The 23640-nt window shown below is 60.1% G+C and overlaps 1 protein-coding gene across 2 annotated transcripts in view; it reads left to right on the top strand.

Annotated features, from left to right (window-relative positions):
* Positions 1–23640, top strand: part of CTNNBL1 (catenin beta like 1) — an 89140-nt gene that overhangs the window by 59204 nt on the left and 6296 nt on the right. The window contains exons 12-13 of one of the 2 annotated variants that reach the window (XM_089769773.1): positions 16878–16975; positions 17842–17922. The exons of the other annotated variant lie outside the window; for it this stretch is intronic. Of the exons in view, the coding sequence (XP_089625899.1) occupies positions 16878–16975; positions 17842–17922 (179 nt within the window). The remainder of the gene's footprint in view (positions 1–16877; positions 16976–17841; positions 17923–23640) is intronic. 2 annotated transcript variants of the gene reach the window in all.

Below are 23640 nucleotides of genomic sequence, written 5' to 3'. Positions count from 1 at the left end.
CTTAATGGGCCTATCCTCCATTAGCTCTGCTAATTCTTTTTTGAGCCTGGTTATTCTTTTGACCCGCACCACATCCAAGGCCAACGAGTGACGTGTGACTGTGTGTTGTAGGAAGAAGTCGTTGCTTTTGTTTTAATTCTACTGCCCATTGATTTCGTTGGGTGACCCCTAGTTTCTGAGTTACACTAAGTGGGAAACTTCCCTGTTTCTTTCTTCCTATCGTGTGTGATTTGATCGACCCCTAGCATGTCCTCACTTCGTCGTCTCTCTTTAATCTCCTCGCGTGCTAGCGATGATGGTTCCAAAAGCTGCGTGAGTGGTAACAGCTAATGTAGACGGCATTGTTTTGTCTGTATAGTTGGGATTATTTTCCAGTGTGCAGTACTTTGCATGTATCAACATTGACTTTCATCTGCCATTTTGTTGCTCAGTCGTGAGATCCCTTGGTAAATCTTTGCAATGTGCTGGGGGCTTAGCTATTTTGTGTAATTTTATGTCATCCCCAAATTTTGTTCCCTGGCTGTTCATCACTGTTCCCGATCACTTAGGAATGTATCGAGCAGCATTGGTCCCAGTACGGCTCTTTGGAGGACCCTGCTATTTTCGTGAACACTGACTGTTCATTCCTACGCCTTGTTCCTATTTTTAACGAGTTGCTGATCCATGAGAGCACCTCCCCTCTTACCCCATGCCAGCTTGCTTTGCTCGAGAGCCTTTGGTGGAGAATCAAGTGCTCTATACCCACTGGGTCACTCTTTTCCATGAATTTGTTGATGGCCTCAGAGAACGTTCTAGTTTGGTGAGGCGTGATTTCTGTTTGTGAAAGCCGTGTTGGCTCTTCCCCAGTATCTCATGCTTAATTATGTGTCTGTTTTACTGTCATTTCAACCATTTTGCCTGGTTCTGAAGTTCAGCTCGCTGGCATATAATTGGAGCTTTTTCAAGAAATCTGTCGCACTAGCCACCCTGCAGCCATGAGGTACGCAGGCTGGTTTAAACTTGAAGTGGCGGATTACACGCCGCGGTCCCGAGAGTCCCTTTCCAGCTCTTGGTGAATGCCATCTGGTCCCAGTGACTTATTGTTTAACTTGCCCCAACGCCACCTCTACTGACACTTCAGTCTTGAGCAGCTGCTCCGATTTGGCACCTACACAGAACCCTCTGATGTGCGGCTCTCGCCCACAACCTCTGCCGCAAAGGGGTCGCGTAGCCCCCCACAGCGAGCCTCTTGAGTGCTGCGTTGGCCCCTCGATTGCCTGGCAGGGTCCGGTTCCCGGTGTATTTCCAGAAGCGTGGCTGTTGGCTTGTGTCTTTCTCTCATTGCTCTTCGCATCCTTCCCTTGGATTTGGCGAATACCACGCCCTCTCCGAGGCAGCGTCCCGTTCCCTGCTCCTGGCCCAGGCCCCTCACCGACCAGCGCCAGCATCTGCAGTCGGGGTCGCCGTGTCACTGGTTCCCAAGAGCAGTGCTGAACAGCCGCGGAGGCGGGCGGGGGTTGGGAGCCTGCCCTGGGCTGTGCTGGAGAGGGAGTCTGGGTGGTGGGGAAGGAACGCGACAGATTCAATGAGCAGCTGTTTTCCTCCTGAAAAATGTGCCAGTGGTGAGCTGGTAACAGTACATTTGCTTTAGCGCACCAGCGTTAGACGTGTTGATAACATGATATTAATGAAGGCAATGGCTTGGCAAGACAGCTCCTGGCAGGCATGTTGGGCTGTAATAGCTGTGGAGATGAGCTCTGCATCGTGAATACAGCGGGGGGATGAGCAGACAGGGGATGCGGGCCTGGCCTGCTGCTGCCCTTCTAGCTGCGTGTGCGGGGGTGGGCAGGGTGCTCGGTGCCAGGCCTGCTGAGGCATTGTGCCCAGGGAGGCCGGGCAGGCTCCGTGTTGGTGCCCCGTGTTCTCCGTAGCCGGGGGCGAGGAGGAGCCTGTCCCTGGGTCTGTGGACAGTGCCGTAGGGAGGGTTCAGGTGAGGCTCTGGTGCATTGGGCTGGTTTGGCATCGTAGGCAATTCCCCGCAGGCAATAGCACCCGCCTCGTTCCCTTTGGGGGCTCCCTGGGCGCTGTGCCGAGCCGTGTGCCAGGGCCTTCGTCTGTGGGGTGGCCAGTCACTTGGCCTCCCTCCTCAGTCTGTGAACAGTGCCTGTCTGCCTGCCAAAGGGCGGCGGTCTTGTGGCTAGTGCGCCGTCAAGCAGAGCTCTGAGCCCTGGGGAAAGGGGAGTTCTCGTCACTCTGGATCAGGGGAGAGGGTCGGGGTCGGGGACACTGACACACAAGTGAGAAGCAAAAAACCAACCACCCCAAACCCACAAGCCTCACTGACCTGGCCTCCAAGGGTGTGTCTAGACTACATGCCTCCGTCGACGGAGGCATGTAGATTAGCCAGATCGGAAGAGGGAAACGAAGCCGCGATTAAAATAATCGCGGCTTCATTTAAATTTAAATGGCTGCCCCGATCTGCCGATCAGCTGTTTGTCGGCAGATCGGGGCAGTCTGGACGCGATGCGCCGACAAAGAAGCCTTTCTTGATCGACACAGGTAAACCTGGTTTCACGAGGCATACCTGTGTCGATCAAGAAAGGCTTCTTTGTCGGCGCATCGCGTCCAGACTGCCCCGATCTGCCGACAAACAGCTGATCGGCAGATCGGAGCAGCCATTTAAATTTAAATGAAGCCGCGATTATTTTAATCGCGGCTTCGTTTCCCTCTTCCGATCTGGCTAATCTACATGCCTCCGTCGACGGAGGCATGTAGTCTAGACACACCCCAAGTGAGGAGGAGGGAAAAACCCCTCAGACGGGGCCCCCAGCCACACAGGAGTGATGGGAGGCACCGAGAGCTTAACCCCAGGGAGAGGGTCGGGGGCTAGTGGATTTTGTGGGGGGGCCATAAATGAGGGGTTTAGTGTGCAGGAAAGAGCTGCCAGGGAGGCGGGCTGGGGGTGCAGGGCTTGGGGCAGGGGGGTGGAGGTGCAGGACCTGGGAGAGAGGGACAGAGGGTGTGGGAGGGAGGAAGGGGGTGGGAGCAGGGAGGGGGTGCGGGGCCAGGGAGGGAGGGAGGGAGGTTGGGGGTAGAAGTGTGGGGCAGAAAGCCGTGCATAGGATGAGGAAGGGAGTTGGGTCCCCTAGCTGGCGCGGGTCCGGGCAGGGCACAGGTAGCTCCACACAATGCAGGGAAGTGCACCCTGCCAGCATCGCCCCCCGCCGGCTGTGATTCTTCCCCCCGCCAGGCAGAGCCTGTGGGCCAACGAAGCTCAGGCTCCCCCCTCCCCACCCCCCGTGAGCTCAGCTGCTGCGGGGGCAAGAGGGGGTAGGGCCGAGCCCCGTGGGCCGAATAAGCTCCCCACCCCTGCTCTAGATCATTAGTGGGCTGCAGGGATGAGGCCCGGAGAGGCTGAGTCCAGGTGGTTTTGGAGAGCCCTGTTTCCCGGAGCCCAGCGGTGGCCGGCGGCGCGGGGCAGGTGTTGGCGACGGGTCTGTAGCGGGTTCCCCTGGAGCTGGCCGGGCCGTTGTCCTGAGGGGCGTTGCCAGAGCTCACCGCAGCGACGCGACCCGACCCGAGTGCTGTGCCGGTGCGAATGCCCTCGCTCCTCGCTCCTTTCTGGGCTGTTGTTCGGGGCCGGGCTGCCTCGAGTGCCCCGCGCGTGGGCTCTGGGGCACGCTCAGGGCCCTGCAGTGCACGTGTGGGGTGCCGATCCAGGGCTCGTGCAGCAGCAGGGTGGCTGGGGGGCTCTCCCCTGCCGGTGTGTCAGTCCTGGCCCGAGGTCGGGTGGCTGCGGCCGCGGGAGCTGGTCAGACGCGGGTCAGAATAGGAGCCAGGGCGCCTGGCAGAGCCTGGCTGTGGGTTTGACAATGGAAGGGGGCGGGGGCGGGGGCGCCGGATGCTCGTTGCTAGGAGTGTTGCGGTGACCACATCCCCTCGGGGACCGGCAGTGTAAGCTCTAGGGCTTGGCCCGGGCTCCGCTGTGGCGGCGGGGGGCGGCTCAGCTCAGGCTTCTCTGCAGCATCTCTACGCTCTTCCCTTTCCCTGCCATAGGTGGTGAAAGCGTCCTCTCCTCCGCCCTGGGCCCCAGCCCAGCCTGCACCAAAAGCAGCTGATCACAGTGACAGCCGACCCTGTGCCACGGCCCTCTCGTCCCTTGTGCACCCAGCCGGACTTCCTTCCCTCCCCCTCAAGACCCTGTGTCCCTTTGTCCTTGCGGGGTCACTTCCCACGCCCCTCTGCAGACAGGGCCGCCTGGGCACTCCCTTGTCTGCCTCTCTGCCTTGTTCCTGCGAGGTTCTTCCTGAGCTGGTCCAAAGGCCACTGTCCTTGCTGACTAAAAGCCTTCCCTAGACCCCACTTCCTCTGCTGGCCTCAGGAATGAGCCAAATCAGACAGGCACCGATGAGAATTCCTGCTCCGTCGTGTGGTGCGGTGGCTTTTGCAGAGTCCTTTGCCCTCCAGTGCATCCCTCGCCCCATTGCATCGTGTCTCAGGCAAGCGTCCTGGGGCCAGGGATCTCGCACGCATCTGAGGGGCTGAAATAAGCCTCCTGGTAAAACGTGTTACACGGGAACGGGGTTTCTCTCCATTTTGTTTTTCCTGAGCTTGGAAATTGTGACAGGGATTTTCTGCCTTGCTGTGGAAGCTTAACCAGTGAGCAGAGGTAGATGGCGTTCCATGGTAAGAACGGCGTTAAGCCGCTTGCTGGCAGGCATTTCGTTAAACCGGATTAAAAGGTGAGACTCTTTCCTGTTGTTGTGCTACTTTTCCCTGGCCCGTCGATCGCCCGCTGCCTGCCGGGGACACGAGCCGTGCCGAGGGGCAGGGCTCCCCTTGCTGATCGGTGGTGCGAGATGCGTGGTGCTCTCCACGCGCTGACGGTCTCCAGAGACGATGGGAGTGAGCCGGGGCGCGAGCCCAGGATCAGCGACTGTCCGGGTGTGCATCATCCTCCGGCGTGGCACAGCTTCCCGGGGTCTGTCTGCTCCTGCCCTGCCTTCCCGGTAAGCCACTGCCCCATGCTCCAGCCTCCCGGGGGACTTGAGATCTATGGCTCCTTAAGACTCCTGTTCTGTGATGCCTGCGGTGGCCAGGCCGCCTGGCTGCGGAGACCGCTGCCCATCAGCCTGAGCAGCCTTGTCTCCTTCGCTCCCTTGTGCTCCTCTGCCTGTCTGGGGCGAGTGTGTCCAGCACAGCAGGGCTCCTTGGTGCTGTGGTCACACCAGTGATGACTGCGCTGGCCTCTCCCTGCCCTTGGGCCTGACGCTTTGACCCCCCGGCAAAGCTTGGCCTCCTGGGGTGTCTATGGCGGGCTGTGTTCTTAACGGGGCGGAGGGCTCCCTGAGGCATACGGCCGGACGCGTTGCAGTGTGCGCCGAGGGGCCCCGTTGTTGCAAGTGACTCTAGGACTCTCGGCCCCGCGTGTATCCCTTCGTAGCTGCTGGCCCCGTGTGCAAGTGGAGCTATTCAGTCACCCGCTTGCCCACTTACCTTTCGGTGCTGAGGGGAGAAGTGAGCGGGCCTTGCTTCAAGGAGTGGGGGCACGAATCCCTCGCTGTGCCGGACGGCCACGCTTTGTCGCCAGGAGCTGACAGCCGGGACGGGCTGCGCACTGCAGCGTGCCTTGTGTTGTGCCAAGCGCCCGGCCGCGCTGACGGAACATTCCGCCCCACGAGGAACGTTTCCTTCCCTTGGCTTCTGTGCCACATGGACACAGGAGGCTTTTTCCATGCGGCTTGGTCTCCGGGAAGTTTCAGGCAGTGCCCCAGGCAGCTCTGCTCAGCGCTTTGAACTCTGCTGCCCTGCGGCCAGGCACACAGCAATCGGCCCTTCCCTTGCATCCCAGGGACATTACATTGCATTCCTGCTGCACGGAGCGCTCCCCTGGCCTCTTCCCCGCTGGAGCACCACAGAGCTCTTGGACCTGATCTGTGTGTGGGGAGAGGGACCCACAGGAACTGGGACCTGGGCAGGCAGATTGCAGCCCCAGCGGTCGACTTCCCCACTCCAGCTGACTTGCAAGAGTCTGGTAGCAACAGAGGTTGCCACTTCCCAGACGGCAATCCCCCCCCGCGCTTTGCTGCCGAGAGCGCCGCTCTGGTGTGCGTGTGCCGCGGTTCCGGGGCCAGCTTGACGCGCAGCTCAGGAGGGCTGCTTACCACGTCCTAGCGTCCCGCAGCCGCTGCCCCGCGTGGCACTGTGCTCCCAGCCCAGAAGTGCCCGTCTGCCCGGGAGCACAGAGGCAAGATGGGGCTGCTGTCCACCTCGCGCAGAACGTCTGCCGCCTGCGAGGCGTCTTCCTCCGGCGCAGCCTCAGGCGTAACTGCTGCAAAGTGCGGTGCTCTCCCAACACTGGGCTCCGCGGGGGAGAGGCCTGGGCTCCCTGCAGATGCTGGCGCCCGCGGCAAGGAGAGGAGTTGGGTGGAAGAGGGGTGTGGAAGGAAGCCGTGGGCCCCTGCATAGCTGGGAAGCAGCAGTGCCTGATGGTCTTTTGCCCAGTCCCGAGATATGCGGTGGCCCGGTCCGTGTTCCCACAATGCCTAGTGACAGGTGGTGTCGCCGGGCACTGTGGGATACGTCCCCACAGTGAGTTGCTCACGCTGTCGCCGAGGGAGCCAAAAATGTGTGCAGTCTGCTGGCGGGGAGCCAGCGAGCTCGCCTTGTAACTCTTGGGCAACCTCTGCGTGTCAGCATTCCTGTGGACACGCTTTCAAGAGCCGGGGATACCCGGGCCATGGGGAAAGCTCACGCACTGGGGGAGTGTAAAACACACACGCTATGCCCAGCTAGACATGGGGGTGCCCTTTATCATACAGTGTATCCAAAAGAGGGAAGTTTAGTAGCTGCAGAACTTTGATTACTGAGGGAAAGCGCTGAGGTCGTAAAGCGCAAACTAGAGGAATTATGGAAACGCAGCTTTGTCATTGACAATGAGCGAAAAAGAGATGTTTGGAAAACGTGACCAGGCTCTTGCTTTTCAGTAGATTTTCAGAGACGCGTCCCTGTGTAGCCCCCAAGAATGTTTTTTGGATTGTCCAGTAGCTGTGATATCGCTACAGGTGTATCAGTGATTCCGTTAGCACCCCTATGGCATGGGCACCGTAAAGCCTCTGAAATGTGCCTTGGTCGTCCACATTGGCATGGGCGTGCCTCTGTCATCGCTTGCTGTGCGCAGTGCACACATGGTTAAAATAACATGAAACTAAATTGCTTCGAGAAAACAATGTTGTGCACTACTTGGCTGGAGACAACACAGCGGGGAGTTCTTAGTTCCTGAGAAAAGAGCTTTGTGTGTGGACTCTTATTCCAGAGTAAAATGGCCTGTTCCTGTGTAACTGTGTTCGGAAGTGGATTGAAGATCAATAGGAACAAAGCACGTTGGAAGTGTCCACAACTGGAGTGAGTCAGGAACAGTTACACAGGGAGCTGTTCCAAGCCCTGACGCTTCAAAAGAGCATTTGAGTGATTCTTACAGATACCGATGAGCAGTCGCTTTTCACGTGACTGTTCATAAGCACTTTATCCCCCACCTGACGCGTGGCTCCAAACAGAGAGATTCTTTTCCAGTGGGAGACTACAGCTGCAAACTCTCAACAGGAAGGACATTTTTACTTTGTCTGGGCATGGGAAGAGGGGTCAAAATCAAACATCATCATAATGCCTTAGCATTAGCTACAGGTTGAACTTCTCTTGACCAGTGCCGGACAAGAGGATTTGCCGAACCATGGAAGGTCAATATTGCAGGAAGGAGGGGGGGGGGGTCTATTTTCATTTCACCAAGGTGAATAAATGAGAGAGTGCTTGCACAGCTGCTTAATTACGACCGACTGTCCTGAGATACCTTAATAAGCTTGTGCCTAGCCAAGGCTTGTTAGCTCTCTTCATAACGGAGTGTTAGCGCTGTTACACGATTGTACTGTATTGGCACAAGGAAACAAGTAGATAAAACATAAAACCATGTTTACCCTTTGCAGCATTGCTGGCACTTCCGCTGCGTGCGTGGCTCTTCAGAGCTAAAGAACAGCATAGAGCACCGAGAGCCAGGACTGGTGGCTGTAAACACTCGTTATGGGTGTGGGAAACGTTGCCACATCTACGATAAATAGACCTCCAACTAACTAAAATTGTGCCGGACCATAGATATTGCCGGATTAGAGAGGTTCAACCTGTACTGTAATTTCATAATAAAAAAATCTATTTTCATCAAAAGTTAACTTGGTTGGCCTCCGTGCTGTAAGCAGATCTACGAGAGAGCAATTGAGACGGCATCTAGACGCTCACACCTTGCAGTGCAGTGGTTTGTATCTTTCTTCAAACATCTGAACGTCAAAGCCTCATTGCCTTTTAAACGCTGACCCTGTGTGAATGCTTTGCCACTGGACAGTGTACAAAACCCATTCCTCAGTAGCACTTGTGAGAGAGCCAGTACCCACCGGAACACTGATGTTTCTGGGCCACAGTCATAAGTAACTGAGAGTTGTTTCCTGATCCAACAGTCCTACCATTATTATCGTATTTTGGTGAAGCCTGTGGCTGCTTTAAAACATACTCCTTTGAACTGTGTTGTGTGCGCCTGTCTTGGTACTAGCATAGTGTTGAGTTTAGACTTTTCAATCCCACCGAGGCAAAGCTGTTAGCCTTCATGTGATGAATCTTTCAGGACTTTATCTTTTTGCTTAGTTTGGTGCATTTTATTATTTTGATATTTTGTTGATACTTCAATTCCAATGGCATTCCAGTATCAATGACATTGCTGTTTGTATTATCTTTTGCAAACAAACAAAACTGCCTTTGATGAAGACAAATTTCTTCTGCCTTGCTTAAAAGTAAAGACAATAGTGTATGTAGTAGTCTTCAGGCTGTGTGGGGGGAGACGCTGAGTATATTTGATCACAGTGGAACATTTCCAATGTTACTATTGCGAAAAAGTCGCTGCAGTCCTGTCTACTACTGTGCTCATGCAATCTCATTTTTGTATCCGATCATAATGAAGATTTGGGATAAGGGGAGAGGGCACACATCCGCCTCCTCCCAAGTGGAGAATTTTTTTATTTGAGAAGCCCTCTCTAGTTGCTATAGCGTCGTACCAAATAAAACTCCGTTGATTTGGTGCTTGTCAGCTTCTTAAACACGTTACTTGTTATCTAAAGAGCAGTGTGTTGAGAGTTTGCCCTGTTGCAGATAGGGTCTTGCTGTTCTTGGACCTGGTTATCTAGGCCTTTCCAGATCTTGTCTGAGATCACTGGGACACAGGGAAGAGAGAGGAAGAGAAATGGGCTTTACAGGAAAAGGTTAATTCCACTAGACACTTTGTATTTGTTTTTTAGGATTAGCTATTTGCCATAATCCTCTTGATGAAGGATTATGCTGCCTGTAGACGTGTAATCCAGATGAGCCTCCCGGTAGATGACTGAATACTGTGCATGATTTCCTGTGCCGGGAGGGTTGGGAAAGGCCTTTCTCAGGCTGCGTAAGGCTAAACGAGATGTTCCCTGCACTCCTGTCTGCAGGCAGAGGGGAGGGGGACTGATCAGGAGCAAGGGGGCTGCTTTGTTAGGAAGATGGTTCGACTCTCGACCAAGGCGAGGAAGGTGCTCGAGTGGGACTCAGTGCGAAGGAGGCTCAGGAATTCTGTTCTAGCAGCGAGTCATCGCTGGAGGATTGACTCTTCCATCTCTGGACAGATCTGGCAGCAAGATGCACGGCTGCCTGGTAGCTGCAGGGCACGGGATATCTACGTGGTAGAGTTCGGCGATTGCATGCTGAAGATTTAAAGGGGAGTTTTGTATTAGATATGGAAATGTGAGGTAGATGGGGTACACTGTTCTTCCTCCAGGTACGTGGGCCCAGAACATCAAAACGAACCAGAGCAGGTAACGCTCCTAAATGCCAGCAAGCCGAAGACGGCAGTGTATTCGCCTGGCCAAAAAGCCGAGCTCTGCCGGGTGCCTTAGAATCCCCCGGGGGCGAGAGGCCTGCTGCTGCTGAGCAACCGGTGCCTTGGGAGCAAGCTGCTGGTTTGAAAATCCGCAAAGCTCTGGGTTAAACCAGAGGGAAACAAATTGAGCTGAGAGGCAAGAGCCTCCTCTCTGGGTTGGGGGGCCTGTTGGGAAGCAAGTCTTATGAGCTCCATGTTGGCTAGTGAGCCCAGCCGGAGAGGAAACAATCTCTTCCTTTCGCGTCCGATTGTCACACACTGGGGGCATGTTCCTACCAAGCCCCGCAAAGTAAACCGCCTTCGCTGTGCCCAGGTGTCAGGTTATTTCACAATCATTTCTTTTACAATCTTAGCGGCTGTCCAGCCATTTTCCAGTTGACCGATGCCTGCAGTGTGGGTGTTTCGCCAGGCTACCCCATCATAAACAGCAGAGAATGAGAGTGACACCTTTTCAGTCTCCGTTGGAGGACTAGCGCTGTTATTGAGAGTGCTCTCCTGATCCGTGCTAACGGGCACTGAGATGTAGCAACACCCGTTAGAATGAGCATCGACCACGTGACTAAATTCCCAGGGCATGAAATGGGTAAAATACGATAGAAAAACTAACTTGACAGAGAGAAGCTCTTCTAACTGAACATCATCTGGGAACCAGCAAAAATACTTTTCCCGCGGTCTGCCGAAATGAATACCTGCGACAGGAGTCTTGAAACACGTTTATTGCACCGACTGATTGCTTTTGCCACCAACTGTTGGGAGCACAATGGGACCCTCCGACGTGAGCGAGTCCTAGTTTAGTGTTTTCAGTTAGGGGTTTCAAATAGGCTTTAATGTCTATATATATTTAAAAGAAAAAGGGTTCCCTGTGGGCCGACAGAGGGATGTCACTCATCACGTCATTCTGGGTCGTGTCTGCCTCCTCCCCTCACATTTCCCCAGTGCTCGGCTGCCATGCGGGGCCTGAAGCCGCAAGTCATATGGCCTGGGAGCCTCACAGCCTTTTCTCTCCCCCCCCCCCCCCACCCCCGCCTGGGTGCTTGGGAGGGGCAGAAGCTGCACACCACATGCCCTTTCTCCTCCCCATCCCCTCCCAGTGTTCCCGGTAGGGTTGCCAGATGGTTTAACAAAAAATACCGAAACTCCTCCTCCTCCCCCCCCTCCCCGGGGAAACAGGAAATACTGGACATTTCACATTGTTGTTTTTTTTATTGAATGGAGGACCCAAATAACAGACAGTCCGGGTGAAAACCAGACACCTGGCAACCCTAGCTCCAAGGGGTCTCCCCTCTGTGGTGATCCGGGGGGCTGAAGCCGCACCCTCTCCCCGCACCCCAGCCTTCCTCACACATCCCCTAGGTCGGGGGGGGGGGGAGCCAGCCTTGCCCTCCCTTCCCCCCCCCCCCGGCGGCTGGAGGGAGGAAAGAACCAGGGCTGGGGGATGGGAAGGGCAGGGGGAAGAGCTAGGTGGCCTCAGGGCTGGGGGCAGAGGGGAAGAGCTGGTGCCCGTGGAGCGGAAGAGTGGGTTGAGTGGGGTGAAAGGCCTGGGGCAGTCTTGGGGCCGGTGGCAGGGCTGGTGTGGTCTTGGATCCTCCCAGTGGGAGAAGGGAGAGCCCCAGCCTGGCCCAGCCCCTGGTGACCAGAGGGAGAGAGCCCAGCCCAGCCCCTGGCGGCCGGGGGACAGAGAGCTGGGGCTGGCCTGCCCGTGGGGGGCCTGGTGGCTGGGGGGTGAGACTCGGGGCTGCCTACCCCCAGAGAGGAGGGTCCCGCCCCCCAGTTAGTTTTAAAGATGATTGGTGGTTGAGCGTTCTTGTAATCCAGAGATTGTTCTGACTGACTTGGCTGCAGGTTTGTGCCATGTGGCTCTCTCAGCTGCCTGGCTCCAGACACTCGTGTGCCCGGACAGCCGGCCCTCTGGGCCTCACTTTACCCCCCAGTGAAATGGAGCAAGGCCCTCAGGTGTGCTGGGTAATTCATCTTTGTGCTGCCGTTCCCCAGTCGCGATTGCAGGGCTCCAGCAAGTGCTGAGAATTCCCATAAATCAACGCACGAGAAGCCTAGAAGGGCCGGCTGTAGACTTGCCCAGCACTGCCCTAGAATTCCAGGCGCCGTGAGCGGACGTGTCCTAGCGCCTTCTCCCTTGGATTTTCAACCATCTCAAGGGCTCAGATTGATCCCGCTTGTTCCACAGATCAGTGCTCAGAGGGTCCTTGGCCTGCCCCTTCCTTTCCCTCCTCCACCAAGTCAGGGCTCCCGTCTCTTGGCCTCCCCCCCCCCCCCCCCAACGTGTACAGCTGTGTCGGCCTGTGGCAGGGCGCCTGTTCAATCTGCATCGCTGCTCCCCTGGACTGTCCGTGCACAGCTCTGCTCGCCAGATGCCCCGTGTAACGCAGCGTAAGGGGGAAATAACAGCCCAGGCAGAGGGTAATGTTGTTGCTTGGCTTGACAGGCCCTCCTGCTTTTGCAGCTGCCGGTGCAGCCGTGGGCTAGATTCATCTATATTCCAGCCAGCCACTGCTGAAGTCAAGATCAATCTAATTAGGGTATTTTAAGCACTGCTCGCGTCCTAAATCTTCCTGCCTAGGCAGGCGCAGGGAGGCCGGCGAGGCTCTGAAGCGATGCCGGGCTGAGGACACCCCCGGGTGGGGTAGGGAGACGTGTGCCAGACATGAGCTGCCTAGAACAAAGGCCAAGGAACCAAGGCCTGGCCTTTGGGCCTCAGTGGCTTGCTCACACCTGGCCCGCCCGCTGGAGAAGACAAGCCGCCTGCTAGGCTCCCGGGAGAGTCCGGAGGAGACGCTTTGGGGACCGGTGCTGCCTGGCCCTCCTGCAGGCTCAGGATGCACCTACCCCGGGAAAGCAGGGGCTGGTTTTGAGGCGTTCGCAGGCCACAGGGAAGAGAAGGCGGCGAGCTGCTGTTTTCCTCGCCCTGCCAGGAGGCTCTGTGGCCTCCGGTGTGTCTGGGCTGGCTACCGATGGGAGGGCCCTTTCCTCCTGAGGCAGACCAGGCTTTTGGGGCTCTGGGTCTGGTGCTTTCCCAAGAGAAAAGCGTCTCGGCCTGTTTGGGAGGTGACAAAAGGATGCAGGTAGCAGCTTTGGCCTCTGCCCCCCTCCCCCCAACCTTTTCCAGGCAGGCTTTGCAAAGCTTCCGGGATCCATGGAGCCTGAGGGCCGTGGGCGAGGCCGAGGGGGGCGGGAATGGCCTGTGGAGGGAGGAGGCGGCCTGAGGTTTCTCTTTTGGTCTCAAAGCAGCAGCAGTTTTGAGTCCTCGCTCTAGGCGGAGCCGGGCTGAGATCCCCTACTCGTGGTGTGAGGGGTGTGGTGCTGCAGGGCCCTGCCACGCCAGGCGTGTGCCCACAAGGCAGGTGGCTCTGGGCCAGTGCTTGTCACTAGCCGCACACACCTGGCTTTCAGCGAGTAACGGACCTGCCGAGTTCGGGAGAGAGGCCAAGCACGGTCTGTAGTGGAGGAGCCAGCCGCGTGCCGGTTGATTGGGTTGCAGGGTGCGCTGCCGCGTGTTCACCAGAAATAGCCACGCAAGATGGTTTGGGTTTGGAGAATAGTTCTGCCATGGTTTGAGGAGGGAGCGGAAGCACAGAGGCCGGACCCGACCTAGTGCTCGCCATGGGCCCGCTCACGTCCGTGAGTTTGCTCCCCGTAGTAGACCCTTCGCCCGCTGGCGAGTGTGCGCTCAGGTCCTGTATCGGAACACAGACCTCGCGTCCCTGAGTCTGGAGCACGTCTGGAAAGTGAACCGGGCGGGCGGGTCTCCACAGAACAAACACTCACTGTCCTTACGGCGGCTTGGTGCCCTTGCGTGTCTCCCTACATCGGTGACTGAGAAGCTCCAAGCTGGTCCTCCTACGTGACTGCCTGGATGTGAGCTCCCCGGAGCGGGGGAGCTCCAAGTGGGTGTTTCTGTTGGGAGGAAGAGGGAAGTGTGGGGTCTGTTACATCGGCGCTGGAATTCAGCGTCCATCCTTGAAAACAAGGCCCTTGTGCCTTGAAGAGCGCCCCTTTAGGTTATCCATGAGAAAGGTAGCAAGTGACCTGGTCGTTGTGCGTCTGGCCCTACACGAGAGAGGCCTCTTAACTCTACCAGACAGAAGGCACAAGATCCGACAACTGGAAACTGACGGCAGAAAACCTCCGACGGGAAATGACATTCTTGGCAGGGAAGGGAACTAGCCACTCGCTTTGAAGGGACGTGGTGGAGTCCGTCCTTCAGGGTCTTGAAATCCAGCCCGGGTGGGTCTCGAAGGCAGACACACTCCCTCTCCTCTGGAAGGACTCGGCGTGGTGCAGAACCCCCGTGGTGTGCACTGTGGAGGTTAGACACAAGGCCATTCTGGTCTCTCAATCGGCAGCAGGGTAGACCGGCCCTAGGGCGCCTCGGTGACACGGCCACCGTATCTGTGTCCTGGAAAAACGGGCTGGGTGCTCGGTTGCTGCCCACACCCCCGACAGGTACGCAGGAGAGAATAAGCCTGGCAAAGGGGAGCAGGGTGTTTTGAGGGGTGGGGGAGGAAAGAAAAGATCAGGCAGCCCAGTACAACAGCATCTTCCTCCTCCTCCGGGGGCCCCACCCAATCGTATGCTGGAAATGCTCATGTCTAAGCCAGCAGCACAAACTGCTACGCCGCTGGCGGCTTGTTTGCACGTCCTCTTCCTTCTAAGGAAATACGGGCTCATGGCACGCTGGGCTCTTCGTCCTCCTCTTGCCCAGACAGCTGATTTGATCTAGCGGCTGCCGTGCGCTCGCCTCTGCTGTGCCGAAGGCCCCGCTGCAGGGAGTCAGCTTCGCACAGTCCGCGCTGGCGTCTCCAGAGCCATCCTTCAGCTCCGGTTTATCCTGTCGAAATGACAGAGCAGTTGAGCGGGGCTGGCCACCAGATAAACCTGTTATCTCCTCTGCTCTCCCTGCCAGCAGCTCCCCCCATCTCCTTGGCGCTTGAAAAATTGACACCACCTCCGGCAGAAATCTGTTCCCGGGGAAGCGACATTTATTAGTAGCTAATGAAACCGTTGGGTGGTGCGTGTGGCGGCTTGGCTGCCCGTGCGGCATGCAGATAACCTGTGCTGCCAACGGGAGGGTCCCACCTGGGACCGGGCACGCGGACTGCTCAGGTGGCTCCTGTCGCAGGATGGAGCGGAGCTGGGGGGTGCTTTGGAAGTGCCCTGCAGCAGAGAAATGGCGCTTGGTTCTTTCTGCGCCAGCGCCACAGAGCACTGCGTCTCTTGGCGGGGGGAGCAGGAGCGACGGCCCCGGAGCCGTGACAGCTGTCAGGGTTTGTGCTTGGTTGGATTGGCCCTGAGGGGCACTGCCCCATCTCTGACATTGGCGCATGCTCCGCAAGCGCCCGTCCCCAGAGCGGGGTGGGTGCAAGTCAGTGCAGCGGGCGGCCGCTGCTGTGGTTTCCACAACCCCCCACATCTTCCCCCCCCTTGTGCCCCCAGATCAGTGTGAATCCAGGTGGTGTCAGCACAACAGTCAGCCGGGGCAGCGTGTGAATGGGCAGGAGAGTGGCCAGGGAAGGAGGGGCTGAGAAGCCGTTGCAGGAGGAGGGCTTGGCTAGAAAGGAACTGGGATGTTTGGTCACGTTATTTGGAATAGACGTAGAGCCACAGAATTGGTCCTAGAATTGTCGGACTGGAAGGGATCTGTAGGGAGCCGCTCGCCCAGGCCCTGTGGCTACGCTGGCACGGCGAGTCTTTCAGCCAGGGCCACGTACGCAGTAGACAGAGACCCACCGAGAGACTAAGATCAGGCTGAAAACCAGGCCCTGTGCGAGCGAACGCTGGCGAGGCCGGGGTTGCGTGTGGATGGGCCTTTGTACTTAATGGAGCTCTGGGGGCCTCCGAACCCGCATATGGGAGCCACGATGCCCCCTGGAAGCAGAGCGGCCTAGACCGGAGCTTGTCCCTGCCTGAGAGACGTGGAGTGACCCCAGTTCCCATGGAAGGTGGCCAGTGCTTTGCCGAGTCGGGCTCTGGCTGGGAGGCTGCCACCGTGTCCTGTCAGCCGGGTTCTCGGGCGGGGATCCCGCTGGGCCAGTGAAGTGCTTGGGAAGGGGATCTACAAAGAATGGAAGAGTTAACACTGCGGCGCCGGGCTGTCCCCTCGCTGAGTGTCCGGCTCCCCCGGGCGTGGCGCTTTGCGGCGGAGCGGCAGGATAGCTCTTCTGCAGAGAGCACCAGGAGGCCCGCAGAGAGAGACTGTGCACATCTGAGGCAGTTGAGTCTGTCCCTTCAGACCCGGATTTAGTGGGGGTCGCCGTGATGGGGGGTCGCCCAGTTCCAGCGCTGCGTGTTCTCTGGGCTGGGGGCCGCTGGCCCGGCGTGGAGTCTGGAGGGCTGTGGAGCAGGCGTGTTGCGGGTGTTTCCTTGCGCGTTGCGCTGGATTTGTGTTCCGCACGCAGGAGTGTCTGTACAGACGAGATCTGTTTGAAGATTTTGCTCTGGCTAATGCCAATTAAATCTCTGCAGGAGCCACGCGCTGGCATGCGCCCGCCTTGGAGCGGTGTTCTGACAACTGCTCCCTGCTTGGTAACGGACGGGTCGCTGGCCCGGCCGCGCCGGCTTCGGAAGGGAGCCTGGCTTGTGTCCAGAGCAGCGGTTGGCTGGGAAAGCAGCAGCCGCGGCCCCCGGCCCGGGTGGAAGTGCCAAGGGACGAGTGAAAGACGCTGGCAAGCGCCCAGCCAGGGGAGGTGAACGGAGCTGGGTTTGGGGTTAGCTTGTAGCCTCCCTTTCCTAACAGCAGGGCGACACCCAGACAGGCTCAGCCTAACACCAGAAGGTGCCACAAGCCGCCAGAGGCCTTTCCGGCTGTCAGGCGAGCCCAGGCACCTGGGGGCCCGTTGCCCCATCCCACGCCCAGCGCCCCTGCCACGGGAGCGGGAGGTGCCTCTTGTGCGAGCGAGGAAATGATCTGCCCTTCCTGACCCGCGTGTCTCTCCCCCAGAGCACGTCTGTTCCATCCTGGCCTCCCTGCTGCGGAACCTGCGTGGGCAGCAGAGGACGCGGCTGCTGAATAAGTTCACCGAGAACGACAGCGAGAAGGTCAGTGTGCCGGCGGGCCAGCCGCGCGCCCTCCGTGGGAATACAGGGCCGGGGCCCTGGCGTGGCGCGGCCCACGGGCCAGCCTGGAAAATGGATCTCAGCTGCTGTACCTCCACCAGCCCTGCCACTAGCAGGGAGACGCGGGAATACGCTAGTTACTCGGGCTGGCTGGGCTAGTGCGTCCCTCGCCCCTTCTGTGGAGCGGTTCACCCTCCCGCGCCGAGGGGACGGCCAGGGCAGCCCGCTGCAAAGAAGCAGCTTTGGCAAGCCACTTCCTGCCGTGGGAATCGGAAACTCCGTCAGAAGTGGGGTGACAGGGCAGGGCAGCCGGGCTGGAGCCGCCCCTCGCTGTGGCCGGGCCCACTGCACCCAGGCCGGGCCGGTTGACTGTGAGCCATTCACATCCCTACTCGACAGCCGCTGAAACCCAGCCAGGTCCCGGGTAGCGATCCCAGTCACCTGGATTGACCAGGCCAGGCTGCGGTGCACTGAGCCGTTGTGCCCCAGGGAGAGCGAGAGGGTCGTGAATGCCCCAGGGCCTCGTCCGTCTGACCTGGGAATGGCCGTGGGCATGCTCCTGGCAGGGGAGCAGAGGCCCCTACCAAGCATCCAGGGATTCTCTCCAGCCCGCCCGCCCTGGGGTGAGCGGCCCTGCACCTCCGCGCACTTGCAGCAGGCTCTCCCCAGCTGGGGGCTGCCGTGGAGAAAGGCCTTGCACTGGGCTAGGGAGGGGGCAGCTGTAGCTCTCATGCCTCTGCTCTGGGGCTGCAGCCTGGGGTGTGGCACCGTGTTCGCCTACGCCCGCGGCTGCTCTGGGCGTGGGAGGGAGCGAGTCTCCCTGAGCGCTGCCTCTCCTGCCCTCGTAGGTCGACCGGCTGATGGAGCTGCACTTCAAATACCTGGATGCAATGCAGGCGGCCGACAAGAAGATCGAAGGAGAGAAGCACGTACGTCCCGCAGCCAGGTGCTGCCAGCGCGTGTCCCCTCCTTCCTCCGCCCTGCCCTGCAAACAGCTGCCTGCCCTGCTGCCTTCTGGGGGGGGTGCCCTTGGGACAGGGCGGTGCCCGGGGCTGGCTAGTGTGCTGCCAGTGGGCAGGGACGACAGGACCTCTGGGTAAGCGGCAGACGCACCGCAGCCGAATCAGGGCCAGAGGCAGAGCGGAAGCACAGGCCCTGGCAGAGCTCTCTAGAGAAATCTCCTGTCCTGACGGGCCAGCGAAGCTGTGATAGCACCGCCTGCTAGCCAGGGCCACTTGGAAACACAAGTGTCACTGACTCGGCTGCGCTCCCGCCGTGCGCGGGGCCCCGGCGTAGAGCGTTTTGCACTAGTGCGTGTGTGACTCTGCGCCCTGAGCCTGCGGAGGGAGAGAAGGGGCGAGGGAAGCAGGAAGCGGTGCCGGGCCGTTCCGCACACACAGCTCTAGGGCAGCAGTACCTGGGGTTCTCTGCGTGCACTTTTACCAGCCTGCAGCGTTCCTGGGGCTGGCAGCTGGGGGGGAGGGAGTGAAAGGCAGCGTGACGGTTACATGGTAATGTTCAAGGCCGCCTGCCCGCCTCTTTGGCGTTCCGATCAGCTGGGCGGGGTCGTCTGTCGGGAGGAGATGGGGCTGCAGCCAAGAACCTGTGTCCGCCGGCCAGTGGCTCAGCGTGCTGTGAGCTCGGGTGCCGTGTAGGACGGTCTTGGAACCGACGACCCTGCCAGGGAGAATGAGCTGCTGGAGTCAGGAAGCGGCTGCGGGACTGGGGGAGTTTGCCCGGCTTCTCGCAATATGATCGGCCTCCGCACGGAGGAGGGTGTGAAATTGATTAGCACGGAGGGGAGGTAATTGCAGCCGGGGCTCTCCCCAGGCACAGGAGCTGGCTCTGCATGGCACAGGCTGCATCTCCCCCCTGGTCTCCATGCCGAGGCCAGAGCGCTGGGGAACAGCTGCAGGGCGTCCGTGCTCAGTCACGGCTGCTCAGAAAGGCACCGGGTGAGCGGGGAAGGGAGTCTCGGCCGCCACCAGCGTTCTGGCTCCCCGCAGACAGCGGCAGCCTCGCAAATTAGCGTTTGCCGCCCTCCCCCACCGCCTTTTCCAGCGGAGCAAGTGCCGATTTATCCGGGGGAGGGGCGGGTTGCAGGGTGCTGGGAGCAGGGCTGTGGACGGGGCTGGTGCTTAGCAGAGTGAGGGCAGCTGCTCTTTGGGGCCTCGGCCTCCTCCCGCCCCGCATTGGCTGTTTGCTGTTGACTGAGCATCTTGCACCTGCAGGTCCCCTTTGCCCTGGGGGTGAGGGCAGCAGCCAGCCGGCACGTGGCCTGGCAGGAGAGGGGCCTGTCTCTTAGTGCGCCAGGGTCCCTCAGTCGCCGAGGGGGCAGGCAATAGCGTTCAGCTGCACAGAGCTTGCCTCGTCTACACGTACCCGCGAAGGGCTGATCGGCCCCTGCCACTGGCATCCATAGTTCAGCTCTGCGGCTTGCACCGCTCCCTGGAGCTGCCACTCCTCCGTGGCAGGCCCCTCCCACTGGGGCTGTGCCCGGCTCTTTGCCGCCTCGCTTGCCCCTCGGCTCCCATCCTGCTGAAAAGGCTGCGCCAGTCCCCCGCGGGAGCGCCCCACGGTTTGGGGTAAGCGGCTCTCCCCTGGGGAGGGGTTGGGAGGAGCAGAAATGCCTGTTGTGACGGGGCGCCGGTCTCTGCCGCCGCGGAGTACACGGCATCCCGCACTCTCCAGCATGCCGAGGGCAAGGGAGGCGCCGGCGGGGACCCCGCGGCAGCAGAAGGTGCCAGGAGTCGAGACGCGCGGATGGCCCGCCGACTCACGCGCCCCGCCTGTACACGGGTAGCCGGGGGCGCGGACGTCACCGGCGAGGGGTTGTTTTCACGCCGCCCGCATGGGCACCACCGGAGACGGGCGTCCTGACTGCCGCCTCCCGCTAAGCTCACAGAACGTGGCCTTGAGGCTGGAGCGCGCTTTCCCAGCGGCTTCTACTTTCAGCCCTCTCCTGGGCACTTGTGGCGTCTGGCTGGGGGTCGGGCCGGGAGGGGCAGGTGGTCCCTACGACCGGGGAACCCGACACTCGGTGTCTCCTGCTTTCCCTGGCCGTGGGGAGGGCGGCGCTGCCTGCCGGGGTGGCTGTAACAGGCTCCAGGAGGAAGGGCCCCACCGAGGCAGGGTTGCTTAGCTGGCGTCTGGGAGCGGGGGCCCAGCGCAAGTGGACCAGGCTCTGCGGTGGTGGAGGATCCTGTCTGGCTCGAGTGTGTTGCTCACCTGCCTGGCGTGAGGCGTTTCCAGCGCTGTCTCTAGAGCCCTGCGGATCTCCGCTCATACCCGGGGCCGCCGCGCTACGGATACACGTGTCCGCGCAGGGCTCCCACCGCCAAGGTCAAAGCAGGAGCGTGGGCCCTGCGGTCTGGAAGGGCTTGGCGGTACCCACTTGCTCTGCTTAGCAGCCCCATTCCCCTACAGGGGGCTCGGGCTGTTTCCTCCTGGCCCGTCGGTTCTGTGCCCTGCCACTCGGGTCACCACGGCGCCAGAGCCCTTCCGCCAGGCGGGGCTGCCTCTGCTTTGGCCGGGATTCCCTGCTTAGCAAGCTCAGGGACCGTTCTAGGCTCCGCTCAGCGGAAAGGGATCGGCTGCTGCTAGCAGCATTCAGCCTCCCTGCCATGGGAGCCCAGGCAATACGGGTCTGTGCAGACCCTGGCCCGTACCAGGACTTGGTGCTTTTCGCCCGCCACTCTAGCAAATGAAGCCCAGCGAATCCCAGTGCCTGGGTTTGGTCCGCTCGTGCGCGGCCGGAGGAGCTGCAGAGCCCCCGGTTCTTGGCGCTGCCTCACGAAGGTGCAGTTATAGACGGCAGCAGCCACTGCCATCCCTGGAAGGGGGAGGGGAAGGCACGAGACGGTTTAATGGATTTTTTTAGTTCCACCGAGAATGACACTCGGCAGGTTTGAGTGCAGTGCTAACACAGATCCCTTGCGTGCTAATGACTCCCAAACGACATGCTAATTGTGCAGCCGTTAAGCCATTCCACCCGTGCAAGGGCAAGATGGACGGAGCTGGGCCCGAGGCCGGGTCCGCAGGTTTGGGTAGCGTAGCGGGCGATGTGCGAGGCTGGTGTTTGAACTGCCTGGAATTGAATTGCGGGCCAGAGCGAACGAGGGGTTAATGGAAGTGGGAGGCCTGTACCTGTGTTCACTGGTGGGCGTGCAGCCTGCTGACTGCCTCGTGTACCCAGGCACTCGCTCTCCTGCTGCACCGGGAGCTGCTTTGGGGAGCTGTGTAGCTCTCCGGCTGGGCTTGCAGGGGTCTGGAGGCCCGGCCTGCCCGGTGCGTTTGCTCGCTGGGTCCAGGGAGGTGCCGGGCGTGGTAGCAGTGACCAGCCCTTCGGTTGCAGGGGCCGGGAGCAGACCTGAACAAACGTCCCAAGAGACGGCGAGGCTGCTTTCTGGTGTGCACGGCTGAGAGCGTGGCTGCTACCTTGGCGTGCCCTGGCGGGGGGCCTGCCCTCTTGCCCACAGCACAAACTGTGACCCGCATCCGGACACGGCCCCGAGTCCTGCCTCTCGGGACCTGATGGCAAATCCACATGAGAAGCTGCTGGGGGACGCGTCCCTTGTCACCGAGGCGGCGGGGCTCTGCATTGGCGACCGTGGCCGTAGGGCATGTGCATTGAGCCGGCGCTTGAACAGGGCTGGGAAGGCTCCCTAGGCCACGCGGCACAGCAGCGCAGCTAGGGCCTGCTGGGCTGGAGGGGCAGAATGCCGGGCCTCGGGGTTTGTAGCACTGTCCGTCTCCCCTCCCCCCTTTTGGGGGGGCCGTTGTTCCAGTTCACTGGGCGTTGGGCTGCAAGTCTGCACTCGGCCCGGCTCCTTCCTGACCTCCGACTGACGTGCACCCCGGTCCCTGCGTGCTCCTGCTGTCCCGCATGCATGACGCCCCTCAGACACCCCCTTTCCAGCCTCCCTCGGGTCCCTGCCCACAGTCCGTGCAGCATCCAGGGCCTAGCAGCGGCTGCGTGTCTGTGCCCGAAGTGCTGGAACCAGGTCTGGCTTGTCGCGCCCGCTTTTCTGAGGCTGCTCAGTGCTGACTCGGGCCTGCTTTCCCCCGGGACCCCTCAGCTGTGTGCCCCCTCGGAGGGGCGGGACCCCCTGCCACAAGCAGCACTGCCGACCGAGCCCCGGGGTAGACGGTGCCAGGCTGGAGGAATGCTGCCGGGGAGGTGACGTCGCCATGCCGACAGACGCCGGGGGGGAGCATCTCCTTGGAAGCGCTGTAGCCGGACCTGCAGAGTGGGTGTGCTCCCCGCTGCGCCGCCAGCCTCGCTCTCCTGGGACCAGGGGCCGCGCGATGTCTGCGGGGAAGGGCAGGGGGTGACTCAGGCCCGCCTGGCCGGAGATGGGCGCTGCCTCCGCTGTACTGGCAGATCCGTCAGCCTCAGGTTTGAGCCTGTCAGTCCTGCCTCATTAGCGAGAGGGGGGCTCTTTGGAGTGCCGCAGGAGCCCATCTTCTCGCTGTCTTCTCCCATCAGCGAGGGGCACCTCAGTGCCTGGGGGCAGCGGATTGGAAATGGCATCTCCCTCTCGTTTGGACGGGAGCTCCGCGGGAGGCAGAGTGGAACGGCGGCTCGGCGGCGGGGTTCTGCCAGACACGAACATCGAGGGCGGCTGTGGCGAAGAGACTCAGACTGGCACTGGGCACCGTACGTCCCCCCGCCCCCGCGGTGCCTCGGGAGCTGTGGCTGCTTCCTTTGCTGGTACCCAGCAATCCCTCAGGCGGCAGGCCTGGTCTAGCAGGACAAGGGACGAGCCGTCTTCCCTGCTGCTCCTGCGTAGTCAAGAGCAGAGCCGCACGCCGCTCTCCGGATCCCTTCTTCTCCGGCAGCGACACAGGGAGGCGGCCTTTGAGGAGAATATGGGAAAGACACACCTCTCCGGTTGGCCCGCATGCCCGGTGTCCCTACCCACTGCGTATTAGGGCTCATTTCTCTCCGGGCTGGGGACAGCAAACGGGGAGGCCACGTCCGCCTGTCTAGGCTGGTGCCTGTTTCGTTACCAAGAACTGATTAGGATCCGCACAGGTGACTGGTGTGTCCTGGAGATGTTCCCCGACTGGACACTGGCGGTCAGTGACGGGGAGCCCGGGCCGCCGGCCGTGTGACTGGAGACGGAGGGGCCGTTGCACACCGAGGGGCTGCTGGACGTCAGGAGTCTCTGGGTTCTCATGTTGCCCTTCGACTTGCGCTTGGCTTTGCTTTTCCACCCTTGGGCTCCACGCGCTGGCTTGTTTGGGAACGGCCGTTCTGTGGCCGTGGCTCCCAGGCGCTGCCACGTGGCTTGGCCTGCCCCGAGCTGTGCTGGGGGCCTAGTGAATCCGGCGTGGTGGCAGCCCTGGCGCTCGGCGCCCCTCACCCGTGCTCAGGGTGGGAGTGAAGCACTGGCGGGAGCGGGCGAGGGAGGAGCTGCTGTGAATGGAACTTGGAGCATTAAAAGGGCCGACCTGGCCCTCTGGCCCGGGGATGCTTCAGAGACCCAGCAGGGCCTCCCTGAGCATCATAGAGCACTAGAGCTGGTAGAGACCTCGAGAAGTGATCGAGTCCAGTTCCCTGCCCTCACAGCCAGACCAAGCACCGTCTAGACCATCCCTGCCAGGTGTCTGTCCAACCCGCTCTTAAATATCTCCAGGGATGG

The sequence above is a fragment of the Pelodiscus sinensis genome, chromosome 17, assembly GCF_052426305.1.
Source record: "Pelodiscus sinensis isolate ZL-2025 chromosome 17, ASM5242630v1, whole genome shotgun sequence".
NCBI classification, from domain to species: Eukaryota; Metazoa; Chordata; order Testudines; family Trionychidae; genus Pelodiscus; species Pelodiscus sinensis.
Note: the sequence above shows the minus strand (reverse complement) of the source record. Positions and strands in the feature narration are given on the sequence as shown.